This window comes from Pseudopipra pipra, chromosome 8, assembly GCF_036250125.1.
Source record: "Pseudopipra pipra isolate bDixPip1 chromosome 8, bDixPip1.hap1, whole genome shotgun sequence".
Taxonomy (NCBI): domain Eukaryota; kingdom Metazoa; phylum Chordata; class Aves; order Passeriformes; family Pipridae; genus Pseudopipra; species Pseudopipra pipra.
The window spans coordinates 21,026,018-21,040,401 of NC_087556.1; the positions used below are offsets into that span (position 1 = coordinate 21,026,018).

Consider the following 14,384-nt stretch of genomic DNA (forward strand, 5'->3'; position numbering starts at 1 on the left):
CGGGCGAGGTTTATCTTACTGTATTTAGACCGTCAATAACTTAAAAATACAGCAAAAATGTACATTATTTTTACATGTTCCATTTGGTTTGTATTTGTTAGACATTCTCTTAGTGTCTAAAATAGCCAGGAGGGGACAGTGCAAAGAGACCGGTGGTGGGACAAAATGCTAATCGCTGGCATGGGGCTGGCGGTAGAAAGCGCATACTGACAAACAGATGCGGCACGAAACCAACAGCGGCAAACCTATTCCTTACTGCAACCTGGGAAAAAGAACCCGGGATCTTACAAAATAGAATTAGTAACCCTGAGGAACAAAACCAAAACGAAACAAAATGTCACATTATAAAGAACTCAAATGGTTATTTACATTCACGACCTCAAGATTAAACCCTTTTGGAGAACAAAGCCTATAAGTCCTAACGCTAAATAGGTATCAAGTCTAGTTCTCAGGTAGTTTTCAAAGGTATTAAAAATCAGAAGACTTTTTCATACCTCCAGACTACAAAATCTGATATACAAAATTATGTCCAGTCACTTTAAGGCTAATATACATTTAACGCAGGAAAACAATAGGCAGCATCTGAAACACAAGTATCTCAATGCTTAAAAACATTAAATTAGGATTCAACCAGAAAACAGCAACTAAGGGATCATTTCTCAAATAATTCCTATTCGGAGCAAAATTTTGGACACCATATCTGCAGATATTTAAATAACGTATTTACAGTTCAGCTGTTCCATGTACAATACGATTGCGCTGGTTTTTATTGTACAGTCTCATTTTTTACCATTTGTTTACAATATACAAAATAGTATTCGAACCATTAAAAATACGTACAAAGAATTGTTTGTTGAAGACTCCATGTACAATCCATCTACTGCATTTCTCCTTTACTCAGTCAAACAAATGTCCTCACTGGTATCACTTTGCTTAGTAGAAATAGTGGCTAAGAAACACCTCTTGGCATGACGAGATATTGTTGATTTAAGAGGCCTATGTGTGCTGGGACATACCATTCACTAAACTCCTAAGTTGCTTTACTACAGTCTCTATTAGCTTCTGCTTGTCACGATCATTCTTTCTGAATTGAGCAAAAATGTTGTTCTTTTTGCTGGAGTCTTTCATTCTAGAGAAATAAAACAGGAAATTACACAAACACATTAGAAACATAATTTCAAAAGGAAAAATCCGACTACTGAAACAGTTTTACTATTGATCCTCTTTTTATCTTTCTGCTAATAAGAACTGAAAGATCACAAAACCTGTTATCTGTGTGTTCTTAAACTCAACTTCTGCAATGCAGAACTGGTTTTAACAAATATTACTTCACAAATAACACATAACTATGAAGCAAACACCCATTCGGCAGGACCCTGGCCCTACCCAATGCCATAAGAAAGAAGCAAACCATAAAACCCGTTAATATTATCTGCCTCCATGGTAAATTTAGATGCAGTGAACGGGCGAACTTTGCTCACCATCAATAACGGGCATCGTTATCGCTGATTTCCCGTAGTAATGGATTTAAAAACGAAATTCGGGAAATTAAATAAGTTAAAGCAACAATATTTTGTAACAATATAGGCGATACGTACCCTCTGTGAACTCTTCAGAAGACATAATCATCACAGGCAGGTGAGGAGAGAAAACACTGTTAGAAAATGTCTTTAAAGCGCAGTGTGTTCTGATGCGGCTTTTACCAGCAGGTTGGTACCGGGCTGGCGGCAACGCGCCCTCCTTACCCTGCCCTCCCAGTCCACCCTCCAGGCCGGCCGAAAGGCTCGCACCGCTTCACCACGGCAAACCCCACGCATTTCCCTTCCCTAGAGCGGCAATTCGGGCAGCCGCGGGCTGAGACCGCGGCACCGGCACCGCCCGCCGCTCCGCGCCGCTCCCGGCACCGGGACACGGCCGTGCTGCCGCCGGGCTTCGGCCGCGCCGCTCCCGGCAGGGCGGGCGGCTCCAGCCCCGGCCCTGGAGCCGCCTCCATTCCCGTGCCGGCAGCTCCGACCCCTGCACTTACTTCTCCAGGAGCGTGAGGGCCGTGCTGGGGTTGACCCGCAGGTACTTGGAGGTGGCCTGCCCGTAGTCAGCCAGGTAGGTGGACCAGTCCCACACCATGAAGAGGTCCAGGAGCTGCGGGGGAAGAGGCGGGTGAGCGAGCGCGGGGCGGCTCTGCGGAGAGGAGGCCGGCCGCAGCCTCTCGCCGAGCCCAGCCGACACCCTCCCTTCACCTGCCCATTTCTTTCTTTTACATCCCTTGCCTCCCTCCCTGCGCAGGGAGGCGGCTGTTCAAGTTCGGCCCTAGGAAGGGATGCTAATGGCTTCACGCTTTGGTGTTTGGGAACTTGCTTTGGCGTTTGGGAGCTTGCTTTACCGTGGGGAGCAAGCTAGGGATGTTTGTGTCTGCCGCTCCTCACAGTAGTTAAAAGCAGAGGTTCAGGTAGTCTCAACTAAGTGAATTAAACACCTCCCGTTGCACTCTCCATTGTGACTGATCCCCGAAACTCAGCGCCAAGCCCTGGGCACACTTCTGGCCCAAACAAACCCAAACATTTCAGTGGAGGAACAAAAAGCCTCCAAATGCAGCCCTACGCCTGGCTGCAACTTCAAATCAGGCCTTTGACTCATGATCTCAGAGCTGCTGTTCAGCAAAACAGCCTGCTTTTACAATCAGACACAACGCGGAACCTCCAGCAGCCAGCACCCTCGCAGCCCTCCAAGCCTAATTCCCCCTCCACCATCACGGGGCACAAGCCAGGCACCGCTGGGCACCCTGCCCAGGCTGCCAGGGGCCAGGACACAGGCAGCCCCGCTCGGGGAAGCCTTTCCCACGGCTACCTGCGGGCCAGCGGGCCCCACTGCCATTGACGTCAATGGCGGGGCGCCCCCAGCTTCCCCCTGCGTCTGGTGCCTGGCCTTGTCCTGCTGCTGAGGGCTAACAAGGGCTTGTTCTCAGGCTGCCCTGTGTTAGCCAAACCTACTGTTAAAGTAAGCGTGGGGAACCATTAGCAGCACTTCGCTCCAGCTTGTAGTGCCAGTGGCAGCATAACCTAGGGCCACTGCTTGCCTGAAGGCCTGCTGAATCCGTAATGCTGGAAAGGTGGTGCCGAACAGGATTTTCTGTAACAAAACCACTTAAAAATATGTAACAGACTACTGCAAGTCACAGAAAGAAAGAACTCTGTTCACTTTAACATGTGCTCCTGCTAAGTCATACCAGAGCTGTTACAGCTGGGGCACAACAGTAGCAGCTCCTGCTCCTCGAGGCAGAGCTGCAACAGGTGCCCACTCCTCTGACTCCTCAGGGCATGCTAAGAGGGGGACTGCACCTCCAAGAACCTTGCCTTACTCAAACTTCTCAGCCGGATGAAGTGCCAGAGGTGTCCACTAATCCTCATCCCCAAAATCATAACACCAATTTCATTATAAAATAAAAGCATACAGTAGCAACATTTCCTGCCTTTATAATGAACCTCTGACACAATTACTGCTGTCATCCCAAAGACCTCCAGGGACCATTACAAACCTCAGCGACATCTAGATTTTACATTTAACTATCTCATATGGATGAAAAGTATTTAAGAAGCAAGGAAGCTATTTCATTCTCTGCTGACTTACATACCCATGATAGCTGACAAGATCAAATACAAATAGTTCTTTCCCACAAAGCCCTTTCTCAGAATGGACACCACCAATTCTCCTACCTAACTGAGAACATCGCTTTAGTCACTGAGCAAATAGACTTGGGAAGGCTTGTTAACTCAGGAATTAGTACCATCTGGGAAACCCACAGCCTCAGTTGCTGCTGCATATTACTCATCACTTCTTATTACCTGTGTTACACAGTCAGTAGTGCCCAGTCCTCAAAGGCTGTATGAAATTTAAAAGCACAACCCAAAGAGTAGAAAGGTAGGAAGAGCAGACGCACAACGCAAGCAGGGAGGATAAAGGTGATAACCACAGGAACCCAAACTGTATAATCTGGTGACTTCATGTTCCCTCTCTCTTACAGAGAAGTAAACAGAGAAGCAAACAATGTATTAATAAATTACTGCTAATTACAATGCTACTTGTCATGGGCTTCATGTGGGAGACGGTTCTTAAGAAAGGACATGCAGTTCCCGCAGTAGGTGTGTTTAGTAAATCAAAGGTGAAAGATTTAATTTCTTAACCCTATTGTAAGATTGAAATTGAGGATTCTGGGTAAATCCTAAACAACCCTGAAGCTCTGTATCCTGTTAGCAATCTGCAGCCCAAACCTATCAATGACTGACACAATTACAGTACTGACGAGTTCAAAGAAACTTCCCTGACAGTATCAAATGAGTGATTTCCATACTATGCTTTCAGTGCTTGACTCAACTGTCTGATTGTGCCATGGCTCTGGGACATCTCAGTGATAGTGACAGCTGTGCTGGAAGATTACACCTCATTTGTCACCTAGCCTAACACAGGTAGGCAAGTAGGGCTCTAAACAGACCATGGAGTTTTGCTTTTCAAGACATGAGGTAAAAAAATGTCCCAAGAGAACAAGAAGCATATTCTATGCACTCCAAGATAGTCCTGGCTCTGAAGAATGAACACCTCGAGAGACACTATCGGTGAGGGGGATGTACCCAAAGCTTGGTCAAAGAGCTGCACACAACCAGCCTCATGCTAATAAATCTCCTAAGTTCAAGCAGCTGTCATGACATGTGGCAGGTAAGTCAAAGGACCAGGGACATGCAATCAAATGACACGTGCCACTCAGTCATAGCTCCCTTCCCTCCTTCTGCACAGTGTCCAGGGGCTGCAGTGTGACAACAACGCTCTGCCTCTGGAGTAAACGTGGCAGGAGCTGCAGACACTGCTGGAGACTGGACTGCTGCTGCGCACAATTATGCATTGTGCATTTTGTCCCCCTCACAGCTGCAGTTCTGCACTGTGCCATATTGCTGTATGTAATGGGCTTTGACAGCACATACTGTACACTGTGGGTGGGCAAGAGTCGCCTGGTGTGCGGCTCTTTGGATCTGTGTCCCGGCCATTCATATCACCTGCATCTGACCTGGCACTTGGACTCAGAGGATGTACAGTCAATGTAGGCACTTTGTGAGGGGAGCAGGTTGGTGAGCAGCCAACTGCAGGAAGGACAGTCCAGCAGAAATGTCCTAGGACCACCACATGTGTAATGGGAAATAACTTCAATTCACTTATACAAAGCTTCACTTGAGCACAACCCCAAATTCACCTTCACATCTGCAGCCATGCTGCAGAAGAGTCAACCCTACAGTCTGCTTCAATTTCTGTTCCTCTGCTACACAAATGTGTGCCTTCCTCAAATGAAGCACTTTAATTCCTCTTCCTCATATAGAAGAAGTGGGACCGTCTTGGCCAGAGGCATATGATGTATATGACCTACAGGAGAATTTACTGGTTCTGTGACAGTATTTTTACTGTGGCAACTAGAATCAACTTATTGAAGGTCAAGTTAAAGCAACATTTCCCAACTACTATTTTATCTACTAAAACTGTCACTATTACCATGACAATAACTGAAAATGAGATGTGTTGTCTAGCAAGGAATGGCATGCACTGTCATAAGATAAATATAGGCAAAGAGTAGGTCCTGGCAATAAATATCTTCCAGCCTCAAAAATCAATCAAAGGCCACAGAGTGTAGCACATCAACTGGTGCTACTGGATGTGACTTCTTTGAGGTTAGAATATGTAATCGCTTGCCTTGAAATTACAATAGGAAAAATGTTTATTTTGCACTTGCATCCTTCCAAAGTTAACACATATGGGAAGAACTTCAAACGAGACAGAAAGACAATCTCTCCTACTACTCTGAGAATCTGGAGGCAGTGCAGCCCATTTTAGCTGTTAGTCAGCCACTCAGCCCCACCTAAGGAGCCACCCGAGGGTGCTCAGTCAGAACCAGCTTATCATGCAGCTGAAACACTGTGAAGCACCAAATAAACTACATATATGTACTCCTACCCAAGAACAATGGCACTGCTGTACTCTCTTTATCCCACAAAACCCATGAAAAATAAGAATACGCTAAGACAGGCAATACTGTACCTGAGTATTTTATAATGAAGCAGAATATGCTTCCCTAGGAGTCACAAGCAATTATTCACTTCTGACTAGGAGTAATTTGCAGAGAAGTGTGTGTGTCTGAGTCATTACAAAACATAACAAAACAAAAAACCAACTACAACAACAACAAAAAGCTTTAACCTTTCAAGTATACCAGACAGAGCACCCAACAGACTGTCCGCTTACTTACATTTATAAAATAGGATAGTCACTTCCCCTTATTTAGAGGATTTTGCCTCTTCTAAAGGTGTGATAGAAGGGGAACTTTAGCCAACATATTGGAACCATCAGGGCTGATGATCATAAAGCAGCATGTTTCTTTTACTGTACATGAAATTGTGTTGCCTTCTCAAACCAGCACATTATTAGTCACATACATACTTTTAACATTATAGGGAACTTACGCCTCTCATTGCTGTTCTGCACTTTTATTTCAAATTATGTCCTACAATGCTTTGGGTTTCTAACCTTTTATTCATGTCTAGGTACTTTCTAAATGCCTTTTATGACTAATATTAGGTCTCTCTGACAGAAATAAACACCATTTGGGGAAAAAAAGGTGTTTATATGTACTTACATAAAAGTTTATAGTAATTTCTTACATTATACAGATAACACTGCTATTTCTATTCAGAATATTTTTATTTTAAACAGAACAATTTTCTTGTAAAAGATACTAAACTATATTTTGGTTAAAAGAGGTCCCACTTTAAGACCTTGCTAGCTAACAGAATCGGTTAACACAAAACATTACAATAGTGATGCTACAGGGGAAAATTTCTTAAGATTTTAGGGACAGAATTCTGGTTTCAAATAGGGCACTTGCACCTATTCTTCATAGTTAGTACTCTCGTGTTTTCCTATCTAGGTGATATGGTCATGTTTGGATAGAAATTACTGTTTCTCATTGCTCCCTAAAGCTTTGTCTTGTATTACCTAAAGTTCAGAGCAGCTCAGCCATAGTCCTGTATTTAGGCCATCTTGTAATTACATGAGAATTCTGTGCACTGGGAACCGCTGAAATCAACCATCCGGCCCTTTCAATGCCGTTTGAGCCTCTTGTCACATCCTCAAATATCATACAGATGCCCTTTCCTTTTTACTTTTGGGCAACTGTCAGGAATAATCTTGGAAGAGAACGCAACTTTGGGAACTAGCTATGAACAGACTCAACACAGCAAGAGACAGGAGGAGACATGAGCTTTGCAGATGGAAATGGGGGCAGTGTCCATTAGACAACAGCAACTGTGTTGGTTATACTACAAAAATCCTAATTGTAAATTATCAAGGTAGCTTAGTACAAGCTGGAATGGTGCCGTTATCTCTTCTGAAGTAGCCTGAGTGTTAGCAAATAGCTTTGGTTGTACAACAGACACCAATGATTCAGGAGTTGGAGATAAAAATGAGGAGTTGTACACTCAATATCCTACTTACCTTTCGGTAAAGTCAAATATTCCATCCAAAGAAAGTAATTTTTTTAACATACCACTGTCAGTTATGTCTTTCTGGCCCACTCTCCTTGCTCACAAGCAGAATATTTCTTATGTTGAAGTTTATTAACCCCTAATCACCCAGTTACTTCTGGACTTGATTGCATGTGTAATTACCTTTTGTCAGGTACAATTTGCCTGATAAACATGTCAGAACACTTGCTGCTTAGTCTGTTGAAACAGATAAATGCTGTCTTTCCACAGCCTTGGGACATAATTAACAGGGAAAAAAAAGGCAGTTATAAAAACACACAGAAGCTGATTCAGTGAGGCAGGAGTTCACAGCGTGCAGCCCGCCAAGGCCCATTGCCTGGCCTGCTACGCTTGCCTGAGCTCTTATTGAGTTCCAGCCTGCTGTGACAGGGCAACGGGGGCAGCCCTCAAAAACTGAGATTTAAAGTAGGTTTCCACGTGAACTTCAAAAAAGAGTGGGATGATGCCTGTTTGAAAAAAAAAAACAACCCAACACAGTGAAGCAGCAGATAATGAAATTGTTAGAGTCCCTGTCATCATTATGTGTTATACGCTCAAGGAGACTCTCTGGGATGGGACCAGGAAGAGAAAAACCAAAAGAAGACAGAGAAAAAAAATCATGAGAATAAGCAAAATGGTCAAGATTAAACAGAAAGGCTTTGTGGCATCCTTGGGCTCAGTTGCTTCTAATTTCTGCCCTGTAGTGTTTGCAGGTTATGTACCCGTGCGCTACAGGGAGTGCGAAGAAAGAAATCCTTACCTGACCTCTGGATAACCCAAACAGGAGATTAGCCCATTTCCAAGCAAAGCAGGTTGTCACACTGTTAGGCCAATTGCTTCTATTGACACTTTGCATAAACATCTTACACAGGGTGATCAGAAAGGACTGTTATGCCATTAACGCTCTTTTTATTTTTTTATACCTAAGCCTTACAGAATAAAGGCCCTTCTGAGTAAGGGATAACAAAAGGGTCAAAAGGTCACAAACATTCTTTTAAGTAGGCAAAAATCGGGGAAGTTTAGATTCACTGAAAAGTGCAAATTGGAATTTTTTTTTTGCATCTTGGGACATTCCAGCACACTCAGTTTTTTCTAACTTCACTTCTACCAAATTCATTTATCTAGTTAATTGTGCATTTTTACTTCTACTTTTAAATAACAAAAATACTACAGTCTTCATTTTAGAAAATAGCAAGCTGTCCTCCTCAGCTAATCAGTAATCTAAACAGATTTAGACACTACCATTAAAATCCTCGTGAGGACCAGTGTGAAAACACATAGAACTTTTTCTTGGAAGTGGGATGACTAAACAGTCTCTCATGTACAGTTTTCACATATAATTTACACAGCGTGTGGTTTGCACTGTGTACAGCAAAATATTCTATATTTTCTTTTGTTTTGGTTTTGCTTTGATCAGAGATGGAAACAATCTCCCTTTAATAGTATAAAAGCCACCTGCTGGGCATCACAGACTACAGCTAATTGGTAAATTCTTTGAAATTTTGATATAATGGATTTTGACCTCTTTAATTAAAAAAACCCCAAAGCCTAGAATACGGTGAACTCTTCTGGGAAATGAACAGTGCCAAGCATATACAACTGCAAGCTACACCCAACCATTTCTTAGGAAAGAGTACAGAAATAACATTACAGTTTTTTCCTTGAGGATGCATGGCTTTTGACCTAGGAAAAAAACTCTGTGATTGTTGCTAGCTGTGTATCATTTAAGTCACTAAGAAATAGCAAATACATGATTATTTCAATTATTACAATTTTTATTGGGTTTTGGAGCTAAAAATACCAATCATGAAAGGGACTTTTTCATTTTAAACACAGTAAAATTGCAAGAGCCACTCACAAATGTCCCATTCCTTAACATTTCCTACTCCAAGGAGCTCACACTGTACCAATACACCACACCTTGTATTCAGAAGGACAAATGGGTTTGATGACCGAAGAGGAAGCCTGTCAACCAGAATCATTGTTATTTCATAATTTCTGACATAATGTTAACCTTTCAGTGGAGCTATAATCTCATCAGTTTGTGAACTCTGAGGCAGCGCTGTCTTTCTTTTGTTAAAACACTTATTTATATTCTGCCCAGCATAATGAGGCCATGGTCCATGACTGGGACGCACAGGCACTGCAGCAACACAGCTACACAACAACAACACTTCTTTCATCTTTGCTTAGGTTTTGTGCACAAGTACACATGAATATACCTTACACAGGTATACAGCTATTTCCAAGAAATTAACAAAGACTCCTGCACAACCATATAGATAACACCACAATTATTCACCAAATGTCATGTCCCTGTTTATTAAAGCATGCACATCATGAAAGCACTTACTAAAGTGGAACTAGAGCACCAAGGACCAGAATCAGAACTGGACAAAGACAAGTCTTGTTCACTCTAAACATTTCTTGGTTGCAAAGAACAACAGAAGTACTTAAAATATAGATATCTAGGTCCAGCTTGAAGGAAAAAAAAGAATTTGCTAATGGTAGAATAACACCATACCAACCAAACACAATTATCACTTAATCAGCAGGTGTTCGTTACTGCTGACAAATATCTTGTTAGCCTGGTTAGCAAGTCTGCCTGCCACTTGCCAAAATATTTTGTTTTATTTACACCTGGTGACTTATTTTGTGAATGTGGTGAATTTAAAATCCCCTCTCTAAATCACATAACTGGAATAATGCACACTGGGCTTGTATTTCAAAGTGTAAATTGATCTCTTGATCTGTGAATGTCTCCCTATAGTTTATGCTACCCTTTTTCTGGATTGGTACAACAAATGGATTTTCAAAGTGATGTTATGGGGACTTAGCTATGCAATTCCTATTAGTGTCAATGGGGGTCGCAGGCTAAATTCCTAGACAATGCTTTGAAAACTGAGCCCTGGATTTTCAAAGGAAGGATAGTTTGTGTTAGAAAGGCAGTGTCTTTCAGTTTTTAAGCCGCTGCATTAAAACGTGCCTTTTTTTTTTTTTAACCGCCATGCATTTAGAAATTGTGTCTAAATGTAGGACACTGAAATGTTCACAAGAATGAAACAATTTCATACTTAAATGCTACCATCTGTTTCAAATTTATAAGTGAAATCATATCTGTCAGTATCTTGAATGTTGGGATACAATCTTTAACACATTCATAAATGTACAATGTATAAACTCAGAGGTTATGACAGCTGAACCACTGGGAATTGTTGTTATGCTAAGAAAGTTATTTGTATTCATGCATCTTTTATAAGCAAAAATTCTTACAAAGGGTAGAATTTTTTTCATAAAATCTGGATGTTGTAGTACACTCAGAGTTGCCTGGTCTTGTCATATTCATGAACAAGTCCAAATACATTTTTTATTCTTTGGCACTTCAAATGAATTTAGGCCTGCCTACAAAATAAAACACTTGCTGCTGAAGTCATGTGAACAAGCTTGTTGCTGTTACCATAACCAGAAAAGCACTCACAATGTATAATTTTTATAAATCCCATTAAAATTTCAAGCAGCCCAAGATGTAACATCTGAAGACACTGAAAAACAGTTACTGAGAAAAATATAAATAGCCAGGCCCTATGAAATACACAATATAGCAACAAGTAATACCTCTTCAAAGAAGATTTGTTTAATTACAGTGAAAATGTTTATTATGAAGTGTGTTGTTCTTCATCATTACAGAATAAGCTGGACTAGTAGCAAAAGAACCGTCTTTTGAGTCTAGAAACAGGGAAGAGTTTGAAAAGCAGGAGCCTGGCAGACAGTCAGGCTCCGGAGGGCATGGGCTCGGGCCAAATTGCTCCTGTCAAGCGTGTTAGTCCGTACACAAAGTCCCTTTAGACAAAGCGTAAAACTATGTCAATGGCAAAATTTGTGTGGATTAAAAATTGTGTATTATGCAATGGTCAGGTCATTCACCATTTTTTTTGGTTTTGAGCTTCCGACACAGAGGTGTACACACCCACAGAGCACGCAGAGGTGACAACTGCAGCCCCCCAAAACAGGCCATCTGCTTCTGACCTGAACAAGACTTTGAAAACAGAATTTCAGATGTTACAATTAAGGAACATTTAATATAGCACAGTTAAATTTAAGCTGTCATTTTCATTTGGCTTCTGGTGTTTTTTAAACATGTTTGCCAGTAGTACTTAAATATTGACATTTACTGAAACTAACTTTTACAGTTTAGTTTATTTAAATTTTAATATTCTATAATCACTTTTTTTTCAGTTGCACAAAACTTACAACAGGCTTGCTTTAAACTATTTGCTCATCTGTGAAATACTGCCATAAATAGCATGTGATGAGGCACAGTATCTGAAAATAAGTTTCTTGGGGATTAAAACTGTATCATTTGTCTTAATCCTTCCTGTAAAAATCCATTTGAGTTGATTCACTAAAAAAAATGTATCCAAAATTTTCAAAATCTAAAGTTAAAATTGAATTTTAACCACCTTCTCTGGCTTAGAGAAGGTGTGACTAACTTAAAATAATCTAATTTGGTGTAACTAGAATAAAATTTAAATACAAAACACGTTCATTTCAACTTCCATACTGTGTTCTGGAATTGAATGTTCTTGTCCATTTAATATTTAGCAGTATCCACATGAGCAATTCTAGATGCCTGCAGTCTTACAAGTATATATATTATACTGCAAAAAATCATTATCTGACAAACGCTGTTTTTAACCAACTAATCCAAACTGCCCTTGTATACACGCACATCTAATCTATACAGTCAGGCTGCCGTGCCCTAGAACTAAACATCCGCAGTGCTCTGTCCAAGTATAATTACAACTCCACGTTTAAATTTCAGTCTGATTATTTCTAGGATTGAAGAAAGGAGTTTTCAATACACAGCCCTGGTGTGCAAATGCAAACTGATGCCTACGGGAAGACAAGTAAGCACGGCACAGCTCCATGGCATCAGCTTCATGCTTCCGGAGGAGGCAAAGACCTCAGCTCTCAGTGTGAAGCTGCAGCTCACAGAACAGATCCAGGGCACTGGGAACTAGTGATTTGGTGAACAGGGTGTTTCCCTCTCCTAGCTTTCCAGTTATTTTTTTTCATATTCTGACATGGACAAAAACACCAGAGAAAATTACACCTACGAAATATACTGAAATTACATCGCTACAGAGATTGATTCAACCTAACATGAGGATATACATCAGGTCTATAACGTTTATGAGCACCTCTTGAATCTGCAGCATCTGGTCTCCACAGAGGTCCATGATCTCTAGTGTACACTATGAAACACATCATCTCCCCTGAGGTGACCTAGGGTTCTACAGCAGGTAAGGGGAAATAGTTTCTTTCAACACAGCAGAGTAATTATTTTTTAGTTTAAAACTTTTTTTGGTCTGGTTTGTTTTAAGATCTGTGCATTTCTCAAAAGCTGCACATCTAAAATAAAAAAGTTATAGCCGCAGTGCTCCAGATTCTTCTCTTAAGTGGCCATTAAAACACTCAGAATTTTATATACAAGTGTCTCTCTGAAAAGCCTCTGCAGGAAGCAGATACAAATACAGCAACTGTTCAATAAAGTACCTCAGCTGATCTTGGGTGCTGAATCAGAATATGTGGAAAGCCACCAAAATCCAAGACATAACAGGCCACAAACCAGCATAATTTTGTTTGTGTCCAGAAACAAAAATTCAATGCAATCTGTAAGGCACTGGCACTTACAGACCTGGTCATCATAAGTTTACTGTAAACAGACAGTTATTCCTTCCAAAGTAGTGCACTCAGGGTATGGCTGCATAACCACCCTTCATAACAGATGAAGTTACATCCCTTAGGGAAAGCTATACTAGACCTGGGAACCACTGGACAAGGAATTCCACAATCAATACCTTAGGAATGCAAATGAAGACAAGTTAAAAGCAAAGCCAAAATCACTAGAAAAGAAGTTTCATATTCTTTCCTGGACAACCTTCACTTTCTTCTTCAGCTACAACAAGACATTTACTTCCACATTTAAATCTATCAAATGACTCTAAAAACATTTTAGCAAATACTACAGCCCACATAACATCCTGGTCTTGTTTTCGTTAATGTGTTGTATAGACAACTTGGTTTAGCAGAGGCTTCTGAGCCCAGCAGGCAGCAGTAACAAGAAACCTGGATTTGCTTTTTTGTTGGCTTTTTGCAGAAGATCTTTCTCCTCCTGCTGCTGTTTGCAAACATATTAGGAAAAACCTTTTCTGCTTAATGGCAATAGTCCAGCACAACCTCTTTTCTAAGAAACACATATTCAAGAAATTATTCTCCTTAGAAGTTGATCTTTTTCCTTTAGATTTTCCCTTTTCCCCTCACTTCTACAGACAATATTTTCTTAAAATATTTTGTCTGAAAAATTATTTGTTACGATTGCTCTGAAAGACAAAGTAATTCCAAACTATGTTATACATCATTTGTAATAATTACTCTTTATATTTTAGCTCCAACACATCCCAATACACATGGAACTTTTGCTGGGTAATGATGCCAAAATTCAGCCTCTAATGCCTCCTGCAACTCGAAGAACTCTTCCCTGATTTTAACTTGCCACTTTGAAATGTTATCCCTTTCTGATGAGTAATCCTGTGCTAGATTCTTTTGCTTCCTAAACGAACATTATTCTCACCCTTTATTGACTGACCACATCTATTATCACATGTAAGCAGTGTTAATCCTCTAGTAATTAACACCCTTATTAAAGTAATTTTAAAGCAAAGAAGTTTAAATCACATTATTGGTTTTATTTAATTAAGCTATGGGGACTTTTTCACACGGACCACCACCACCAACTCACTCGCCACCCAGTTACCTGTGTGTTTCTGT

The 14,384-nt window shown here is 40.9% G+C and overlaps 1 protein-coding gene across 9 annotated transcripts in view; it reads right to left on the reverse strand.

Moving 5' to 3' along the window:
* Positions 1-5: 5 nt before the first annotated feature.
* EXOC6 (exocyst complex component 6) overlaps positions 6-14,384 on the reverse strand; it is an 86,972-nt gene continuing 72,593 nt past the window's right edge. For 6 of the 9 annotated variants that reach the window (XM_064662916.1, XM_064662917.1, XM_064662915.1 and 3 more), the window contains 3 exons: positions 2,027-2,139; positions 1,599-1,610; positions 6-1,129 (listed from right to left, as the gene is read on the reverse strand). In XM_064662916.1, coding sequence (XP_064518986.1) covers positions 997-1,129; positions 1,599-1,610; positions 2,027-2,139 — 258 coding nt within the window. In that variant the 3' untranslated portion in view covers positions 6-996. Of the gene's footprint in view, positions 1,130-1,598; positions 1,611-2,014; positions 2,140-14,384 lie in introns of all 9 variants that reach the window. The other 3 variants (XM_064662921.1, XM_064662922.1, XM_064662920.1) reach the window with 2 other exon arrangements.